At 45.4% G+C, this 18,757-nt stretch overlaps 1 protein-coding gene across 7 annotated transcripts in view; it reads left to right on the top strand.

Annotated features, from left to right (window-relative positions):
- The window catches only part of LOC124039245 (SRC kinase signaling inhibitor 1-like), a 57,210-nt gene that overhangs the window by 7,656 nt on the left and 30,797 nt on the right, over positions 1-18,757 (top strand). For 6 of the 7 annotated variants that reach the window (XM_046355158.1, XM_046355159.1, XM_046355157.1 and 3 more), the window contains exon 2: positions 10,664-10,977. In XM_046355158.1, the coding sequence (XP_046211114.1) occupies positions 10,891-10,977 (87 nt within the window). In that variant the 5' untranslated portion in view covers positions 10,664-10,890. Of the gene's footprint in view, positions 1-10,663; positions 10,978-11,553; positions 11,984-18,757 lie in introns of those variants that run through there. The other variant, XM_046355161.1, reaches the window with a different exon arrangement.

Genomic DNA, 18,757 nt, shown 5'->3' with positions numbered 1-18,757 from the left:
CTATGGTCTGGTTGTGGTCTTTCCGCGGTCTGACCGTGAGGCTACAGCAGGTTGGTTGTGATGGAAACTCTGACACCCAGAGCTGACCCAGCGGACCACACACACACACACACACACACACACACACACACACACACACACACACACACACACACACACACACACACACACACACACACACACACACACACACACACACACACACACACACACACACACACACACACACACACACACACACACACACACACACACACACATATTTCTTTCTGTTTAATTGTCTGCTAGACTGAATCAATTTCACATTAGCCTTCCTTTTCCACTGCGCATCAGTCTTTTTAATTGCTTAGCCTACTTCACTTTCCATGAAGCAGTTGACTTATGACCATTGTTGAATATTTATGTAAAATGTTGCCAGTTATGAACTGCTGGCGTGTGAATTGCCTCAGAGTGCATCCCGTTTGCAGTCAAAGCAATTATGCTTAAGCAAAATGAGTGGATTCAGCAAATTGCTAAAGATTAACCAAAGAAGTGCCGTCATGCAGTGATCTTTACGGTACATATTCTATCCATAGAAAATGTTTCCCTTGGTTGGCATAGTGTAGTATACTGACGTAGTATGCTTGTGTTATGACTCCAAAAACAGGGCTATTCGATTAGGGTCTTGCAGGACTGAAACTCTCCTGGTCGCGATCCAATCAGGGACCGTGACTGAACTTTGTAGCTAATGAATGACATCCATTTATCAATTAATTGGCAAGCAGTGAAGAAGCCAGCAATACTTCAGTCCTGCAGGGCCGGTAATTAAATAGCCCATCTGCTCCAAAATAATGCACGTTCCTCACTCCAAGGATGCAATAATATTAAGTTATTTGTGTACCATAAGGTATTGTATGCCCTAAGTAGGCCTCTCTCATCATGCCTACTCCTCCTATTTGTGTTATTGAACCTATAGTAAACCCTTATTCATGACATTGTGTACACGCTCCACCCTAATGCCGCTTGGTTGCCCCTCATTCACAGAGCTAGCTGCCTGGCTGCCAGTCTTAATTAGTCTGCATTAATAATTAGTCTGCGTTAATAGCTCACAGACTATGACTCATCCAGCCCGGGGTTTCAGTTAATGACACACATCACTCAGCAAGAACCTGTGTCTGAACCCAGAGGGAGAGAAAGTCTCCTCACTTCCAAGCATAGATCCTAGCCTGGGACAATGTTCGCAATAGCAAATGACTGTGGCCATGGTTAACACAGTCTGCATTGTCAAAACCTAAAAATGACACGCACCAGCTGTCATAGTAGTTATGCACAGGTACTGTATAAAACATATGCCAAAACATAACCCAAGGTATAATCATAAAGTGAATTGAGGTCCATACGATATGCAATGGAATATCGTCATCATTATGTAATTACCGTTTCAACCTTTCTATCTGAAGTGGCCCATGGGAGGTGGGGTTGTTATTTGGCCCCCCATGTTTTCTTGGCAAAAAAATAAAATAAAAACGTCCAAAAATCTGCCTAAACTGATTTTAATGAGGAAAATCGGTTCCCATGTATTCCCATGCATAATAAGAGATGTGATCGCGTGAGCAAGGTTTGAAACAATTATGTTTTTGTCATGTTTTGTCTTATATTGTCTTGTCATTATGCTTTCCCTTCTGTTCGTTTCCCCCTGCTGGTCTTATTAGGTTCGTTTCCTTTTTCTATCCCTCTCTCTCTCCCTCCCTCTCTCTCCTCTCTCTATCGTTCCGTTCCTGCTCCCAGCTGTTCCTCATTCTCCTACTCACTCATTTAGTCTTTCCACACCTGTTCCCTATCTTGTCCTCTGATTAGAGTCCCTATTTCTCCCCTTGTTTTCCGTTTCTGTCCTGTCGGATCCTTGTATATTGTTCGCCGTGCTGTGTCTTTGTCTCGCCCTGTCGTGTCTTGTTTCCAGCAGATGCTGCGTGTGAGCAGGTGTCTGAGTCTGCTACGGTCGGTGCCTTCCCGAGGCAACCTACAGTTTATGGTCGAGTCTCCAGTCTGTCCTCGTCACTACGAGTGGAATTAGTTCTTTATGTTCTGTTTTCTGCTCTGATTTGTCTAGGAGTATTGCCTATTTCCTTTACTGGAATAAAGACTCTGTTTTCGCCAAGTCGCTTTTGGGTCCTCATTCACCTGCATAACAGAAGGATCCGACCTAGAATGGACCCAGCGACTATGGATTCTCTCTACTCTACTCTCGAGTTCCAGGGAGCGATGCTCGGCAGACACGAGCAGGAATTGTCTGCTGCTCGGCATGCCGTTGAGACCCTGGCCGCTCAGGTCTCCGACCTCTCAGGACATTATCAGAGTCTTCGTCTCGTGCCACCAGCTACTTCCGGGTATTCCGAGCCTCCGGAACCTAGGGTTAATAACCCACCATGTTATTCTGGGCAGCCCACTGAGTGCCGCTCCTTTCTCACCCAGTGTGATATAGTGTTCTCTCTCCAACCCAACACATACTCAAGAGAGAGCTCGGATTGCCTACGTCATATCACTCCTTACTGGTCGGGCTCGGCAGTGGGGCACAGCTATCTGGGAGGCAAGCGCTGAGTGTACTAACAATTATCTGAACTTTAAAGAGGAGATGATAAGAGTTTTTGATCGTTCAGTTTTTGGGAAAGAAGCTTCCTGGTCCCTGTCTTCCCTATGTCAAGGTAATCGATCCATAACGGATTACTCTATAGAGTTTCGCACTCTTGCTGCCTCCAGTAACTGGAAAGAGCAGGCGTTGCTCGCTCGTTTTCTGGAGGGACTCCACGCTAAGGTTAAGGATGAGATTCTCTCTCGGGAGGTTCCATCCAGCGTGGATTCTTTGATTGAACTCGCTATTCGCATTGAACGACGGGTAGATCTTCGTCACCGAGCTCATAGAAGAGAGCTCGCGTTAACTGTGTCTCCCCTCTCTCCGACACTACCATCTTTCCCCACTGACTCAGGTGTTGAGCCCATGCAGCTGGGGGGTATTCGCATTTCGACTAAGGAGAGGGAACGGAGAATCACCAACCGCCTCTGTCTCTATTGCGGTTCCGCTAGTCATTTTGTCATTTCATGTCCAGTTAAAGGCCAGAGCTCATCAGTAAGCGGAGGGCGACTGATAAGCGCTACTAGACGGTCCTCTCCGTCAAGTACCTGTACTACCTTACCGGTCCATCTACGCTGGACCGGATCGGCAGCTTCCTGCAGTGCATTAATAGACTCTGGGGCGGAGGGCTGTTTTATGGACGAAGCCTGGGCTCGGGAACATGACATTCTTCTCAGACAGTTAGGGGAGCCCACGGTCATGTTTGCCTTGGATGGTAGTCCTCTCCCCAGTATATTATGTGAAACACTACCTTTAACCCTCACTGTATCTGGTAACCATAGTGAGACCATTTCTTTTTTGATTTTTTGTTCACCTTTTACACCTGTTGTTTTGGGTCATCCCTGGCTTGTGTGTCATAATCCTTCTTTTGATTGGTCTAGTAATTCTATCCTTTCCTGGAACGTTTCTTGTCATGTGAAGTGTTTAATGTCTGCTATTTCTCCTGTTTGTTCTGCTCCCTCTTCACAGGAGGAACCTGGTGATTTGACAGGAGTGCCGGAGGAATATCATGGTCTGCGCACGGTTTTCAGTCGGTCCAGAACCAACTCCCTTCCTCCTCACCGGTCGTATGATTGTTGTTCTGATCTCCTCAAGAAGCATTTTGCATCCGCTCCTATCCTTGTTGCACCTGACGTCACTAAACAGTTTATTGTCGAGGTTGACGCGTCGGGGGTGGGCGTAGGAGCCATTCTGTCCCAGCGCTCCGATACTGACGATGGGGTCCACCCTTGCGCGTATTTTTCTCATCGCCTGTCACCGTCGGAACGTAACTATGATGTGGCTAACCGTGAACTGCTCGCCATCCGTTTAGCCCTAGGCAAATGGCGACAGTGGTTGGAGGGGGCGACCGTTCCTTTTGTCGTTTGGACTGACCAAAGGAACCTTGAGTACATCCGTTCTGCCAAACGACTGAATGCGCGTCATGCTCGTTGGGCGTTGTTTTTCGCTCGTTTCGAGTTCGTTATTTCTTATTGCCCGGGTACTAAGAACACCAAGCCTCATGCTTTATCCCGTCTCTTTAGTTCTTCTGTGGCTTCTACTGTTCCCGAGGGGATCCTTCCTGTTGGGTGTGTTGTCGGGTTGACTGTCTGGGGAATTGAGAGACAGGTTAAGCAAGCACTCACGCACACTGCGTCGCCGCGCGCTTGTCCTAGTAACCTTCTTTTCGTTCCTGTTTCTACTCGTCTGGCTGTTCTTCAGTGGGCTCACTCTGCCAAGTTAGCTGGCCATCCCGGCGTTCGAGGTACTCTTGCTTCTATTCGCCAGCGCTTTTGGTGGCCTACTCAGGAGCGTGACACGCGCCGTTTCGTGGCTGCGTGTTCGGACTGCGCGCAGAATAAGTCTGGTAATTTTTTTTCTGCTTCTGCTCCTGGTCTTGCTGGGTCCCAGTCTGTTCCCTGCCACCGCATCTCTCCTGTTCTTGTTCCTGCCTTGCTGTGTCTCAGTCTGTCCCTAGTTGTTACTCTCCTGGCCTGTTTGGTCCTGTTTGCTCTAAAGCTTTCAGTTCTCTACCCGTGTCTCATTTTTTTTTTTAGAGTAGTACCCTAGTTTCCCTTTTTATCGTTTTCCGTTACGGTCCTGAGGAGAGGAGTTGGGTTCTTTTTCGGGACGTGCTGGACCATTTGTGATCTATGATTTCCTCCGTTGCCGCCAGTGTTCCTCCTCGAGAGCGCCAGGAGGCGCTCGGTGAGTGGGGGGGTACTGTCATGTTTTGTCTTATATTGTCTTGTCATTATGCTTTCCCTTCTGTTCGTTTCCCCCTGCTGGTCTTATTAGGTTCGTTCCCTTTTTCTATCCCTCTCTCTCTCCCTCCCTCTCTCTCCTCTCTCTATCGTTCCGTTCCTGCTCCCAGCTGTTCCTCATTCTCCTACTCACTCATTTAGTCTTTCCACACCTGTTCCCTATCTTGTCCTCTGATTAGAGTCCCTATTTCTCCCCTTGTTTTCCGTTTCTGTCCTGTTGGATCCTTGTATATTGTTCGCCGTGCTGTGTCTTTGTCTCGCCCTGTCCTGTCTTGTTTCCCGCAGATGCTGCGTGTGAGCAGGTGTCTGAGTCTGCTACGGTCGGTGCCTTCCCGAGGCAACCTACAGTTTATGGTCGAGTCTCCAGTCTGTCCTCGTCACTACGAGTGGAATTAGTTCTTTATGTTTTGTTTTCTGCTCTGATTTGTCTAGGAGTATTGCCTATTTCCTTTACTGGAATAAAGACTCTGTTTTCGCCAAGTCGCTTTTGGGTCCTCATTCACCTGCATAACAGTTTTAGTCAAATATTATGAAACTCTTTCAATTGGGGTCAATTCGCAGTCTACAATTGATCTGGAATTATGTTCCAGCCCCCTCGACTATCCGCTCAAGAAGATATTGGCCTGCGGCTGAATCTAGATGATGATCACTGATGTACAGTTTCCGCTGATAAAACGGTCACAGATTTGTCTCATGTCCTACCAGTGACACTTCACTGAACAATCTGTTCTTGATTGTAATTACAGGGTGTCATGTGCTTAGCTCTGTGACAGGCTGTCGGCTGATGGGCCGTGGTAAACTGTGGTACTGTACTGTAAGATGTGGGTGGGATCTTTAGTAGAGAAAGCGGTATGTGCTATGAATGTACGGTTTGGGCCAGAGGCTATTGGAATATGAATGAATTGTGGCGGAGAGAGAATAGAATGAGAGGAGGAGAGAGCACAGTAATGAGAATCTGCAGTAGTGTTTGTTTGTGTGTGTTTGTGTGTGTGTGTGTGCGTGTGTGCGTGTGTGCGTGTGTGCGTGTGTTTGTGTGTGTGTGTGTGTGTGTGTGTGTGTGTGTGTGTGTGTGTGTGTGTGTGTGTGTGTGTGTGTGTGTGTGTGTGTGTGTGTGTGTGTGTGTGTGTGTGTGTGCGTGTGTGCGTGTGTGCGTGTGTGCGTGTGTGCGTGTGTGTGTGTGTGTGTGTGTGTGTGTGTGTGTGTGTGTGTGTGTGTGTGTGTGTGTGCGTGCGTGCGTGCGTGCGCGTGCGTGCGCATATATATGTGTTGAGGACATTGAGTTTTCATGGTGAGATGTTTATCTCTGGCAGAACCAATTCCCCCTGCTGGGAGCACAGGGACACACTCAAATAATATATTTTTCATGGAGCACCAATATATTTCAATATTTTGTCCCTGAATGGATGCACATAATTTTCGTGCTCTTCACATGCAGACAAACACGACTGTCTGTACTTGATGACAGATTTGTTTCAATATCCTGTACTCCGGACCCAGCACCCAAAACATTGATAATCTATTATTTTCCTATTTGCATTACTAATGGTTAACATGTCAAACCCTCCATTCACATTGACTAGAATTAAACAGTGGAGTCCAGTGCTATTCTGATGGGTCAGTCATGCTCTTCCAGTAACCAAGCTCTTCAAAAACAGGAAGAGCTAACTGAATTCTAGCTGTCTGCAGTCCAGCTGTTGGGTGGAAGGAAGCAGTGTGTCGAAGCCTGGTCCCAGATCTGTTTGTGCTGCCTTGCAAACATTTGACAAGACAGCACAGACAGATCTGGGACCAGGCTAGTATGTCCATGGTTCAGCAAGAAAATGTTTGAGCCGGAGGCTGTCAGAAAGCGGAGATAGCTGTGTGATATCAAGTTGTGAAAGTAACATGGCTGACATCAGTGACCATCGACCAACTTAGGGAGGGAGTAAATGAAGGAAGGAAGGAAGGTTGGTGAGGGTAGCTAACAACATCTCCACCCCACTGATCCTAAACACGGGGGCCCCACAAGGGTGCGTTCTGAGCCCTCTCCTGTACTCCTTGTTCACCCACGACTGTGTGGCCATGCACGCCTCCAACTCATTCATCAAGTGTGCGGACGACACTACAGTGGTAGGTTTGATTACCAACAACGACGAGACGGCCTACAGGGAGGAGGTGAGGGCCCTCGGAGTGTGGTGTCAGGAAAATAACCTCACACTCAACGTCAACAAAACAAAAGAGGTGATTGTGGACTTCAGGAAACAGCAGAGGGAGCACCCTCCTATCCACATCGACGGGACAGTAGTGGAGAGGGTAGTAAGTTTTAAGTTCCTCAGCGTACACATCACGGACAAACTGAATTGGTCCACCCACACAGACAGCGTTGTGAAGAAGGCGCAGCAGAGCTTCTTCAACCTCAGGAGGCTGAAGAAATTTGGCTTGTCACCAATAGCACTCATAAACTTCTACAGATGCGCAATCGAGAGCATCCTGTCGGGCTGTATCACCAACTGGTACGGCAACTGCTCCGCCCACAACCGTAAGGCTCTCCAGAGGGTAGTGAGGTCTGCACAACGTCTCACCGGGGGCAAACTACCTGCCCTCCAGGACACCTACACCCCCGGATGTCACAGAAAGGCCATAAAGATCATCAAGGACAACAACCACCCGAGACACTGCCTGTTCACTCCGCTATCATCCAGAAGGCGAGGTCAGTACAGGTGCATCAAAGCAGTTACCAAGAGACTGAAAAACAGCTTCTATCTCAAGGCCATCACTAACATTGAGTGGCTGCTGCCAACATACTGACCCAACTCCAACCTCTTTAATAATGGAAATGGATGGAAATTAATGTAAAAAATGTATCACTAGCCACTTTATACAATGCCACTTAATATAATGTTTACATACCCTACATTACTCATCTCATATATATATACTGTACTCGATGCCATCTACTGCATCTTGCCTATGCCGTTCTGTACCATCACTCATTCATATATCTTTATGTACATATTCTTTATCCCTTTACACTTGTGTGTATAAGGTAGTAGTTATGGAATTGTTAGGTTAGATTACTCATTGGTTATTACTGCATTGTCGGAACTAGAAGCACAAGCATTTCGCTACACTCGCATTAACATCTGCTAACCATGTGTATGTGACAAATAAAATTGGATTTGATTTGGAGGGATAGGGAGGAAGGTGGAAAGGAGGGAAGGAAGGAAAGAAGTGATTACTTTAAGGAGGGAAGGAGCTATGAAATCATTTTGATAGAACTTGGCCAGAACACAAACTTACCACTCCCAGAGCTGAGCAGAAATAATCAGGAGTCTATGTGAGGAAATCATTTTTTAAAAATGGCCTCTGTCACACCTCCCATGTCAGCAGCGACCAAGGTTGTTGTGTTTGCCCCATAATGAGAAATGTTTGGCCACAGCCTTGAGCCAAGCCATTTGGAATTTGTCCAGACTCCAGGTTGGCTGAAATACGACGGCGCCCGGGCAATGACTATCACTCACCGCGTCTTAAGTTCCGCTTTAACTCTAATGAACACTAGCTCCGATGATGAATCTTCGGCCGCCTCACAAACTGTACCGGGATGACGACACTTTATGGACGAGATAGGTCGAGGAGAGAGGGAGAGTAGGAGGGGTGAAGGAGAGCGATGGCCTCCCCCTACAGTGACAAAGTTGACATAAAAGATTCAGCGGTGTGAGTAGGAGAAATTAAAAGGATGTTCGTCACCAGTATTAATGGTGTAATTAACGTTCCCGTAACATTTCTAATAACAGGTGAGGAAGGGACCTGTGTTGGAGGTGACGGGTCATTAAGAATCCCACTGCTGTGAGTTATACTGCCATGTCAGGGGGTGGAAAAGCACTGGGGAGGTACAAGGTTCCTTGTATATAGATGGATTGAACTGGTTTCATTGCAACTGTCATTTGCTATATTAATATGATTTGAATATCAAATTAAAAGTGAATATGCCATCTATTCACATCACTTTAAGAATAGAATAGAACTGTCAATACTATTTTGTCCAATTGATGTCAAAATATGCCTTTGGCTTCACACATGTTCCATTAGAAAGCCTACGATAGATTTTCCCTGTCTCCTCTAACAGATCTTTTGCTGTCATGGCTGCATCATGGAATCCCTGGATCCCTGCCCTACTCCACCACAAGATTTACATCTGAAACCAAATCAATCATAAGAAACACTGAAAAAAGCATCATCACAATTATTGCTATGTACTGAACGTCTTCTAAGTTTAAACCACAAAAACAATAGACTGCTGACATGCACGATTTTGGGGAATTGTGGACTAATGAACGAAATGCTGAAGAGTGTTTTTGAGTGAACTATCCCTTTAAACTGGGAGCAGGGCACCAGCCCTTGACTGTATTTACCTTAAGAACATGTGTGGCGTTCGGAGAAATTTAACAGCTGTGTGGCTGTGGCTCTCTAACCTTGAGATAATCACATGTAGAGTTGCCCCTCCACAGACTGAGTAATGGGGCTAAACTGCAGAAGATCAATATGGATCCCTCTATCAGCGTGTTCATAAGACATTTGATTTACTGTATGGATTCAGTGCTTTCAGCTGTTTAGATACTGTAGGCCGACGTGCCAAAACAGAGGGGAGTGCAAAACTGAATGGTTAACGGCTCAACGGCTTATGTAACATTTTGAAATAACGCATTGACGCATGCACTGCTATGGTTGATCATGTTATCCGACACGGATCGTTTTCTCCTTTATTTATGAGTTGATTGGTGGACTGTATTGCGTCCAATTCTGGATGCACAGCTGCGGTTGCAGACGGAGAGTTTGTGTGGGAAGAGCCTGTGTGTGGGACTTCTCTCTCTCTCTCCTTCTCTCTCTCTCTCACTCTCTCTCTCTCACTCTCTCTCTCTCTCTCTCTCTCTCTCTCTCTCTCTCTCTCTCTCTCTCTCTCTCTCTCTCTCTCTCTCTCTCTCTCTCTCTCTCTCTCTCTCTCTCTCTCTCTCTCTCCCTCTCTCTCATGCTCTGCCCATTCAATTTACAGGAGACAGTGGAAAAGCTATTTTCTATTGTCTGGTACTGCCTAGCCAGCAGATCTAGTTACTATGGATGTTCTGAAAAGGGACACTCACTGGGTTTCCCTAGGCAGCTCATTTAGCTCCTTTAGTGACCATCCTTGGTCAATTTATTCAAGCTATACATCTCCATGGCCAGAAGGTGGCGCTCTGAAGGAACAGCTCACAACCAATCACGGCTTCTAACACCGAATGGTCCTGACACGCATGGGTGACAAACTTGCTGCCATCGCCAAGATTTGTGACCTCACCCTGTGACAGTAGTGTCCCCTTGAGGCCCCAACAAGATAGGCTTGACTGTTGTGGGCTTTGGCAGATGCTACAGCTTTTGGGGCTATAGATATACATTGTTAGATGGCTCTGAGAGAGTCCTATCTCTCCAAGCAGGAGGTTGGTGGCACCTTAATTGGGGAGGACGCGCTCATGGTAATGACTGGAGCGGAATCAGTGGAATGGGATCAAATACATTAAACACGGTTTCCAGGTGTTCGATGCCATTCCGTTCGCTTCGTTCCAGCCATTGTAATGAGCCGTTCTCCCCTCAGCAGCCTCCAGTGATCTCCTTCTCTAACACCCAACATACATACAGCAATATCTATCCTGTATTTACCTTTATGGAAAAGTAATGATGATATCAAATATTTTGCATTTGTTATTAAATCTATGTATAACCAGAGCACATTTTCTCACCTTTCACTTCCTCTCTCCAATCCAACCCCTGGCCCATGTCTCCTCACTTTTGACCCCTTCAGGCCGGGATAGAAGAAAGGGTCACAAGATCTCCGCTGGGGATGCCGAGTTCCCGCGGGAGTACCACACCCTGGGCCACGGTGGCACACGTCGTTTCCCTGACAACAACAACGGGGGGCAGGCGCCCACCTCGGGGGACCGCCAACGCCACAACGACATCGCTGCCAAGAGCCTGGAGGCCCTTACGAACCTTCACAAGGCCGACATAGAGCGCCAGCGCGGAGCCTTCATGGACCTCCAGAAGAATCAGAAGTACCCGGCCAGCCCCTGTATGTCTCAGGGCCAGGGCTCACCTAACTGTGGCCGCCAACAGCAGGTAACATCTCAATACTCTCAACACCATGGCCAGAATCAACCCCCCCAGCATCTACCCTGATCTCTTTTCACTTTGTGAAAGAATTGGTGTCAAGAATATGGTGACAAATTATATTACTTATCAATTTCTTTAAGATCTACCTTGGCCATAGCCGTTGCCCACCCCAGGTACAAAAGCAGTTGAGAACCACAGGAGTATCCAGGTATCAATTCATCAGTTCATCATGACATTGTTGGCTAGTAGAGTTATCAGAAGGTGTCAGAGGGAGAGGGAGATGGAAACAGAGATTTGAGATAGGAAGGACAAATAGAGATACTGTATATACCCTCATCCCTTGCCATCCCTCTGTCCTGATCCCTCCATCCCTCTAACCAATCCCCTCCCTGAGAATTCTGCTGTCTCTACACACTCTCTCCTCCATCGGGCCAAGTATCCCTCCATCTACTTCTCTCTTTCCTCCCCAGCTTTTCATTTGCTGTGTGTATTTACCCTGGCGCAGCCATTTATCTCTGCACACAAGCGAGCGAGAGAGAGAGAGAAAAAGAGGGAGAAAAAGAGGGAGAGATGGAAGGACAAATAAAGAGAGAAACAGGTGGAGTCCGTGGTTTCCATGGCAACCCCCCATTCCCATATTAGGAAGTCAATGATATCATATGGCTGGTAATGCCTAGGCAAGAAGAGAGAGTGGATGGCAGCAGCAGAGAGAGGGAGAGAAACAGAGAGGAATGAGTTGTGAGAGAAAGACTGAAACTGGGATTGGGCTGTAGTGGTATAGAGACAGAGAGAGAGAGAGGACACTCTACTCTGCTTGGCTCTACTTTGTATATAACCAGACCAACACTGCCTGGGATTTACTGATTCCTCGGGGGCTCGTGGGAGAACAGAGCGAATGCCGTCAGAAAATGGAGAGGGAGGAGGAGGAAGGAGAGGGAGGCATGTGGAGCAGCATGCGAACCGATGAACCACCACCAGTCACCAGTAGCAGGCTCGATAAGTAGCAACAACGGTACCAGTTCTCCCTTTCATTATTTAATGGAGACGTGCAGAATCCTGTCTGTTCTGGTGTTACTGTGGGATTAGATGACATTCTGCTGCCTGGTGTGATGCAGAGAGAGGGAGAAAAGGATAGACAGAAAGGGGTGAGGGAGACAGAGAGCGCGTGCAAGAGAGCTGTATCTGTACCTGACTGCGTGCATGCGTGTGTGCATGTGACCATGATCAGCAAGTGTCTGTGTGAGTGTGTAGGGGAGACCAGTGCAGGTAAGACATGATGTAATGGGTATGCCTCTCCTCTACTCCCTGCTTTCTGCAGGGATCAGAGGACGGGTGTGTGAGTGTGTGTATGATATGTGTGTGGTGTGTTTTGGCTGGCTCATTCCGGGGTGGTACTGGCATGCAGGTGTTGGCCAGGTGTGGATGTGGTGCCGCAGTGTCTGAAAAACTAGGAGGGAGACTGTGTGTGTGTGTGTGTGTGTGTGTGTGTGTGTGTGTGTGTGTGTGTGTGTGTGTGTGTGTGTGTGTGTGTGTGTGTGTGTGTGTGTGTGTGTGTGTGTGTGTGTGTGTGTGTGTGTGTGTGTGTGTGTGCGCGCGTACGTGTGCGTGCGTGCGTCTGTGTGTGTGTGTGCATGCGCGCGAGTGAGAGAGTCAGAGACAGAGACAGAGAGAGAGAGAGAGAGAGAGAGAGAGAGAGAGAGAGAGAGAGAGAGAGAGAGAGAGAGAGAGAGAGAGAGAGAGAGAGAGAGAGAGAGAGAGAGAGAGAGAGAGAGAGAGAGAGAGAGAGAGAGAGAGAGAGAGAGAGAGAGAGAGAGAGAGAGAGAGAGAGAGAGAGAGAGAGAGAGAGAGAAATTAGCTGCTTGGCATGCAGGTCAGGCATGCGTCTCTCTCTCTCTCAGTACATGTCCATCGTGGGATTCAGCTTGTGTGAGTGAGAAATATGGCAGCCCATATGGGCATTGTGTCACGGTGCATAGGGGCTCGGGTTTATTGTGTATGGGGCAAATGTAATGTTCTGAAACGCCCTCTTGTTAGTGCATATTGGAGGAGAGGTGGGCAGGGGAGGCTGAGGTAAGAGGGGTGAAGACAGAAAGGTGGATGAAGACATGAATAGAAAAAGAGTGGGAAGTGGGAGAATGTTTTCAAGAGGATGCATATGCATAAGTCTACTGGTCTGAGTATGTGCGTCTAGAGGTAGGTGGTAGTGAGTATGTGTTGAACTCAAGTAGACGTGTATGCTGAGTTCCACATCTGACCATAGCATCTACTCCCTAGGGGATAGGGATTGATTTGGAATTCAGCATATGGTTAGGAGTAGAGTGTTCAAGAGAGATCTTCTTCAAGATGCGACCAGCGTCCCAGTCCTCCAAGTAGATATACACAGTAGGACACATACATGACATCCAAAACAAACCATGTGAGCAACTCATCTCCACATCATACTTCAATTTCAAGTTTAAGTAAAACATGTACAAAGTAGACACTGATATACAGTATAGTTATAGGGTAATACAAATCAATAAACAGAAAAACACAAGAGAGGTGAGGAAATAGAATCTCTAAAATAGGGGTCCTAGTGACTTGTCAATAAGAGCCTTGTGTCGAGGCACGGCCAATAGAATGGGGACTGATCGGTGGTAGTATGGCCGTGCAGGCTGACAAATGTTGCAGGTAGACACATGATTGCTAGCTCCGACTCGGCAGAAGCCTGCAGGACACACAATGCTCTATGTATCTGGGTCACAGGAGCCCGCAGGCCTCTGTTCTGTTGGTTTTTATCCCCAATTCGTATCTTCCTCCCCTCCTGCCTATGCTCTGCTCTGTCTAACCTCATCCAGCTTTTCTCCTCCACATCCTCTCTCAACAGAGGTTAGGAACTCATTGAATATTTCCTCTCAAACCAGTGTAGAACAATTTTTGACTTTGCAGCTTGCCCATCTAGCGGAGTCAGTTCTGCCTCAAGGACATGACTCATCCCAATAAACGTCAACCTGCTCAAGAGCTATCTATTTGCAGGATAAATCAATGTTTGATTTGACATAGCTGGTCATAAATGTATGTTACAATTCACTTAATGGGTTGGTTCTGTAGGCTTCTACTACAGATAGTAATGTGATTAGACTTATACCTTCATATAGAACAAAAGACTGAGTTTGTCAGATTTACAGTCATTGCAATTAATGTTATACCCCTTGATCTTCAAGAATCGGACATGGAAATATGGAAACATAGATTGTTTTACCTGAGCGTAAGCCAAAAAACGAAGGACTTATTAGCCAGCCCGTACTCTCTGTTGTTTATGATTTTTGTTGTCATGGAGGACTGATTGGGCTCATTCCTTCGAGTTGAAAAATAAATGCTGCTTTTGGGAAAAGTGCTATTTGCATGTGAAAAATGAGCGCAGTATTCTGCATTTGCTCTACTGTAGGCCCATCGTTTACGTTTTGTTGTTGGTGACACTTTGATATCTTGATCATTTGCAGCTGTTTAAGTCTATCAATAGTACACAAGTTTGAGCATGTGTCTGTTAAGCATAAGGGCCTTTTTTGGAGGGAATCAGCACAAATAAGATTGAGAAATAAAAGCCCTACTTGTGGTCTTCTTAAAAGAAACTACTTTTGACGGTATGGAGCACAACACCACGTGGGGTTTAGACAGGATGAACTCCCTTAAACATTTTATTCCACAGGCTGGGATCTGCACTGCAGCTGTTGCAAGAGCACATTTTTCACTAGCTAGGTGTCCTCTAGTCGCAAATATAATGATTGATAGGCAGCTTAAACGTCTTCAATTCAACCATTATTGGGTTCAAATATGCATGGACAATTGGGAACAGCCATCCACAACAACCACAATCTGAAAGGTGCAGATAGGTAAATGACAGAGCAGCAGTGTGATTCACCTCAATTCGCTATGTATATCCAACCCAGTATCACAGATTATTGTGAAATAGACACAAATTGCTTATTGGAAATTTGTGATATGCACATGAAAAAAAATTGAATACAGTGCATTTGAATCCCAGATAAAAACAGTAGGTTACTTAAATTGAATTGAAGGAGTTTAAGCTGCCTATCAATCATTCTGTATATTTCTGGCCCTTCTTTGGGCACTGTGTTAACTAACCTCCAGACGAGCTTCAATGCCGTACAACTCTCCCTCTGTGGCCTCCAACTGCTCTTAAATGCTATTAAAACTAAATGCATGCTCTTCAACCGATCGCTGCCCACACCTACCCACCCATCCAGCATCACTACTCTGGGCGGTTCTGACTTAGAATATGTGGACAACTACAAATACCTAGGTGTCTGGTTAGACTGTAAACTCTCCTTCCAGACTCACATTAAGCATCTCCAATCCAAAATTACATCTAGAATCGGCTTCCTATTTCACAACAAATCATCCTTCACTCATGCTGCCAAACAAACCCTTGTAAAACTGACCATCCTACCGATCCTCGACTTCGGTGATGTCATCTATAAAATAGCCTCCAACACTCTACTCAGCAAATTGGATGCAGTGCCATCCGTTTTGTCACCAAAGCCCCATATACTACCCACCACTGCGACCTGAATGCTCTCGTTGGCTGGCCCTCGCTTCATATCCGTCGCCAACCCACTGGCTCCAGGTCATCTAGGTAAAGCCCCACCTTATCTCAGCTCACTGGTCACCATAGCAGCACCCACCCGTAGCACGCGCTCCAGCAGGTAAATTTCACTGGTCACCCCCAAAGCCAATTCCTCCTTCGGCCGCCTTTCCTTCCAGTTCTCTGCTGCCAATGACTGGAAAGAACTGCAAAAATCACTGAAGCTGGAGACTCATGTCTCCCTCACGAGCTTTAAGCACCAGCTAACAGAGCAGCTCACAGATCACTGCACCTGTACATAGCCCATCTGTAAATAGCCCATCCAACTATCTTATCACCATATTGTTATTTATTTTGCTCATTTTCACCCCAGTACCACTACTTGCACACTCATCTTCTGCACATCTATCACCCTAGTGTTTAATTTGCCATACTGTAATAATTTCGCCACTATGGCCTATTTATTGCCTCACCCCCCTTATCCTACCTCATTTGCACACACTGTATATAGACTTTTTCTACTGTATTATTGACTGTGTTTGTTTATGCCATGTGTAACTCTGTGTTGTTGTTTGTGTCTCACTGCTTTGCTTTATCTTGGCCAGGTCGCAGCTGTAAATGATAATTTGTTCTCAACTAGCCTACCTGGTTAAATAAAGGTGAAGAAAAAAAATGAAAACAAATGTTTTTGCGATTGGAGGACAGCTAGCTAGTGAAAGAATGTGCTCTTGCAACAAGCTGCAGTGAGGATCCCCAGCTTTGGAATACATGTTTAAGGGAGTTCCTCCTTTCTAAACTCCCCTGTTGCCACTGTCACGTCCATCGTACGAAGGAGACCAAGGTGCAGCGTGGTATACGTACATTCTTATTTATTTAATGAATGAACACTGAACAAACAAAATAACAAAACAGTTGTGTGTTTGAATCTCATCATGGATAACTTTTGCATTTTTGCTGATTAGTTACTTTGCAACTACTTAGCATGTTAGCTAACCCTGACCTTAACCCTTTAACCTAACTCCTAAACCTAACCTTTTAAGTACAGCTAGCATTTAAACTAGCCCTGACCTTAACCCCTAACCATACCCTAACCTTAAACCCTAACCCTAATGTTAACCCCTAGCTTAGCTAACATTAGACACCTAACTAGCCTAGCTAACATTAGCCCCAACAAATTGTAGTTTGTGTAATGTATACAAATGCATTATGAAGAAAGACACAAACCGGTGCGCGTGGCACATACTACCATACCCTGTTCAAAGGCACTTGAATATTTTGTCTGGCACATTCACCCTCTGAATGGCACACATACATAATCCATGTCTCAATTGTCCCAAGGCTTTAAAATCCTTCTTTAACCTGTTTCCTCCTAAATCTCCACTGATTGAAGTGGATTTAACAAGTAAAATCAATAAGGGACCATAGCTTTCACCTGGTCAGTCTATGTCATGGAAACATGTTTTGTACACTCAGTGTAGCTTGGAATGTAGCCTACAAAAGCCTATTCCTGCCCTTTTCCCGCGATCCATCAAACACATTTGGTGTCATAGTGGTCTCTGACTTGTGGTCAGACTCGCTCAGGAGGAGCAAACTTAAACTTGCAATGATGATTTCAATGTCGTTGAGAAAACAGAAAGGTGTCCAATTTTCTGAATTTAAATGTAATCCTACAAGTAATCATCTAGTTTTTTAAAAAGTATCTTTAAACCGATTACAATATTTCAGCTGGTAACGTAACGGGTTACGGTTACAGTGTTTTGGTTATCCATTACATGTAACGGGTCCACATGTAACCCGTTACTCCCCAACCCTGAGTATGATATACAAGGCATTGTTGAATACTCGTTTCTCATTGGGGTTGAACAGCATTCTAGAGCTTGCATTATTCACCTTTATAAATTGGGTGGTTCGAGCCCTCAATGCTGATTGGCTGAAAGCCTTGGTATATTTAAGCTATATGGCATGGGGGGGGTGATATATGGCCAATATAATATGGCTAAGGGCTCTTATTAGGCACAAAGCATTGAGGTGCCTTATTGCTATTGTAAACTGGTTACCAACGTAATTAGAGCAGTAAAAATAAATGATTTGTCATATCCGTGCTATACGGTCTGATATACCACGGCTGTCAACCAACCAGCATTCAGAGCTCGAACCACCCAGTTTTGAACTTTCTCCCTTTCATATTGAACTGTTTATTTAATCACAAATCATAATGCAAGTCCTTTATACTGCAAAACTTGAAGTATATACATTGTTTAGGCCAAGCATATTGGCTTAACCGAGTAATGATAAGTACAGTTGTAGTGACATGATTTTGGCATTTAGGGATATTTATCTATTATTTTGAAAGCGAGAATTAAAACATAGTATTTCATACTGTATATTGTATATATAAATTAAAACAAAAAAGGCTTTTAAAATAGAAATAGAATGTAATACTTGGCCCTACGTTTTATGGAATTTGTGCTATTACCTTGAAAATCACTTATTACAAAGATATGGAAGGACTTCGACCATTCCTTCCAGTGGCAAACTGTTATCGGGGGAGGGGTCTCAACTTACTATCGAATACACAAGATGCAATTTTTGAAACTTGGTTTTACATCAGCAGTTTTGCTGTTATTATACAGTATGTCACTTGGTAAATTAGTGTAGTTAGTTAGTCTAGCCAGCTACAGTATCTAAACGTAGTAACCATGGCCCAATTACACCCGGGCATGCAGGGAACGTGCCCGGAGGCCCTGACTTCTAGGGGGCCCCATTTGATTTGGTTAGTCACTCTCACTCAGATATCATATTAACATGGCATAAGTCATGTGTAGAATTGCAGGAAATGAGCTTTTAAAACTGCACAAAAATGTGTTTAATGTAACGCACACGTATTTGTTTATTTCTTGTTAATAAAATACTTTTTAATCCCACCGCTGCATTAATGTGAGTTAATGTGTAGTGGCTAATTGTATAGCTAATAGGCTATGTGTTTGTAGATTGACTGAGGTGAATGAAGTTTACAACAACCAATGTGATAATGGCTGGGATCATTTTTGCTCATTTTTGCTGTTCTCCAAATTGCATTCTAGTGTTTTAACATTGTATAGAAATGCAGTAAATGAGCTTCAACTTTCTTAAGACTTCCCTTCGAACCTCACTTAAACTCAGATCCTGACTAAGAAAAGTATTAGCCAATTCAGGGCCGGC

Source organism: Oncorhynchus gorbuscha, linkage group LG07 (assembly GCF_021184085.1).
Source record: "Oncorhynchus gorbuscha isolate QuinsamMale2020 ecotype Even-year linkage group LG07, OgorEven_v1.0, whole genome shotgun sequence".
Taxonomy (NCBI): domain Eukaryota; kingdom Metazoa; phylum Chordata; class Actinopteri; order Salmoniformes; family Salmonidae; genus Oncorhynchus; species Oncorhynchus gorbuscha.
This window is presented reverse-complemented; position numbering and strand designations above follow the sequence as displayed.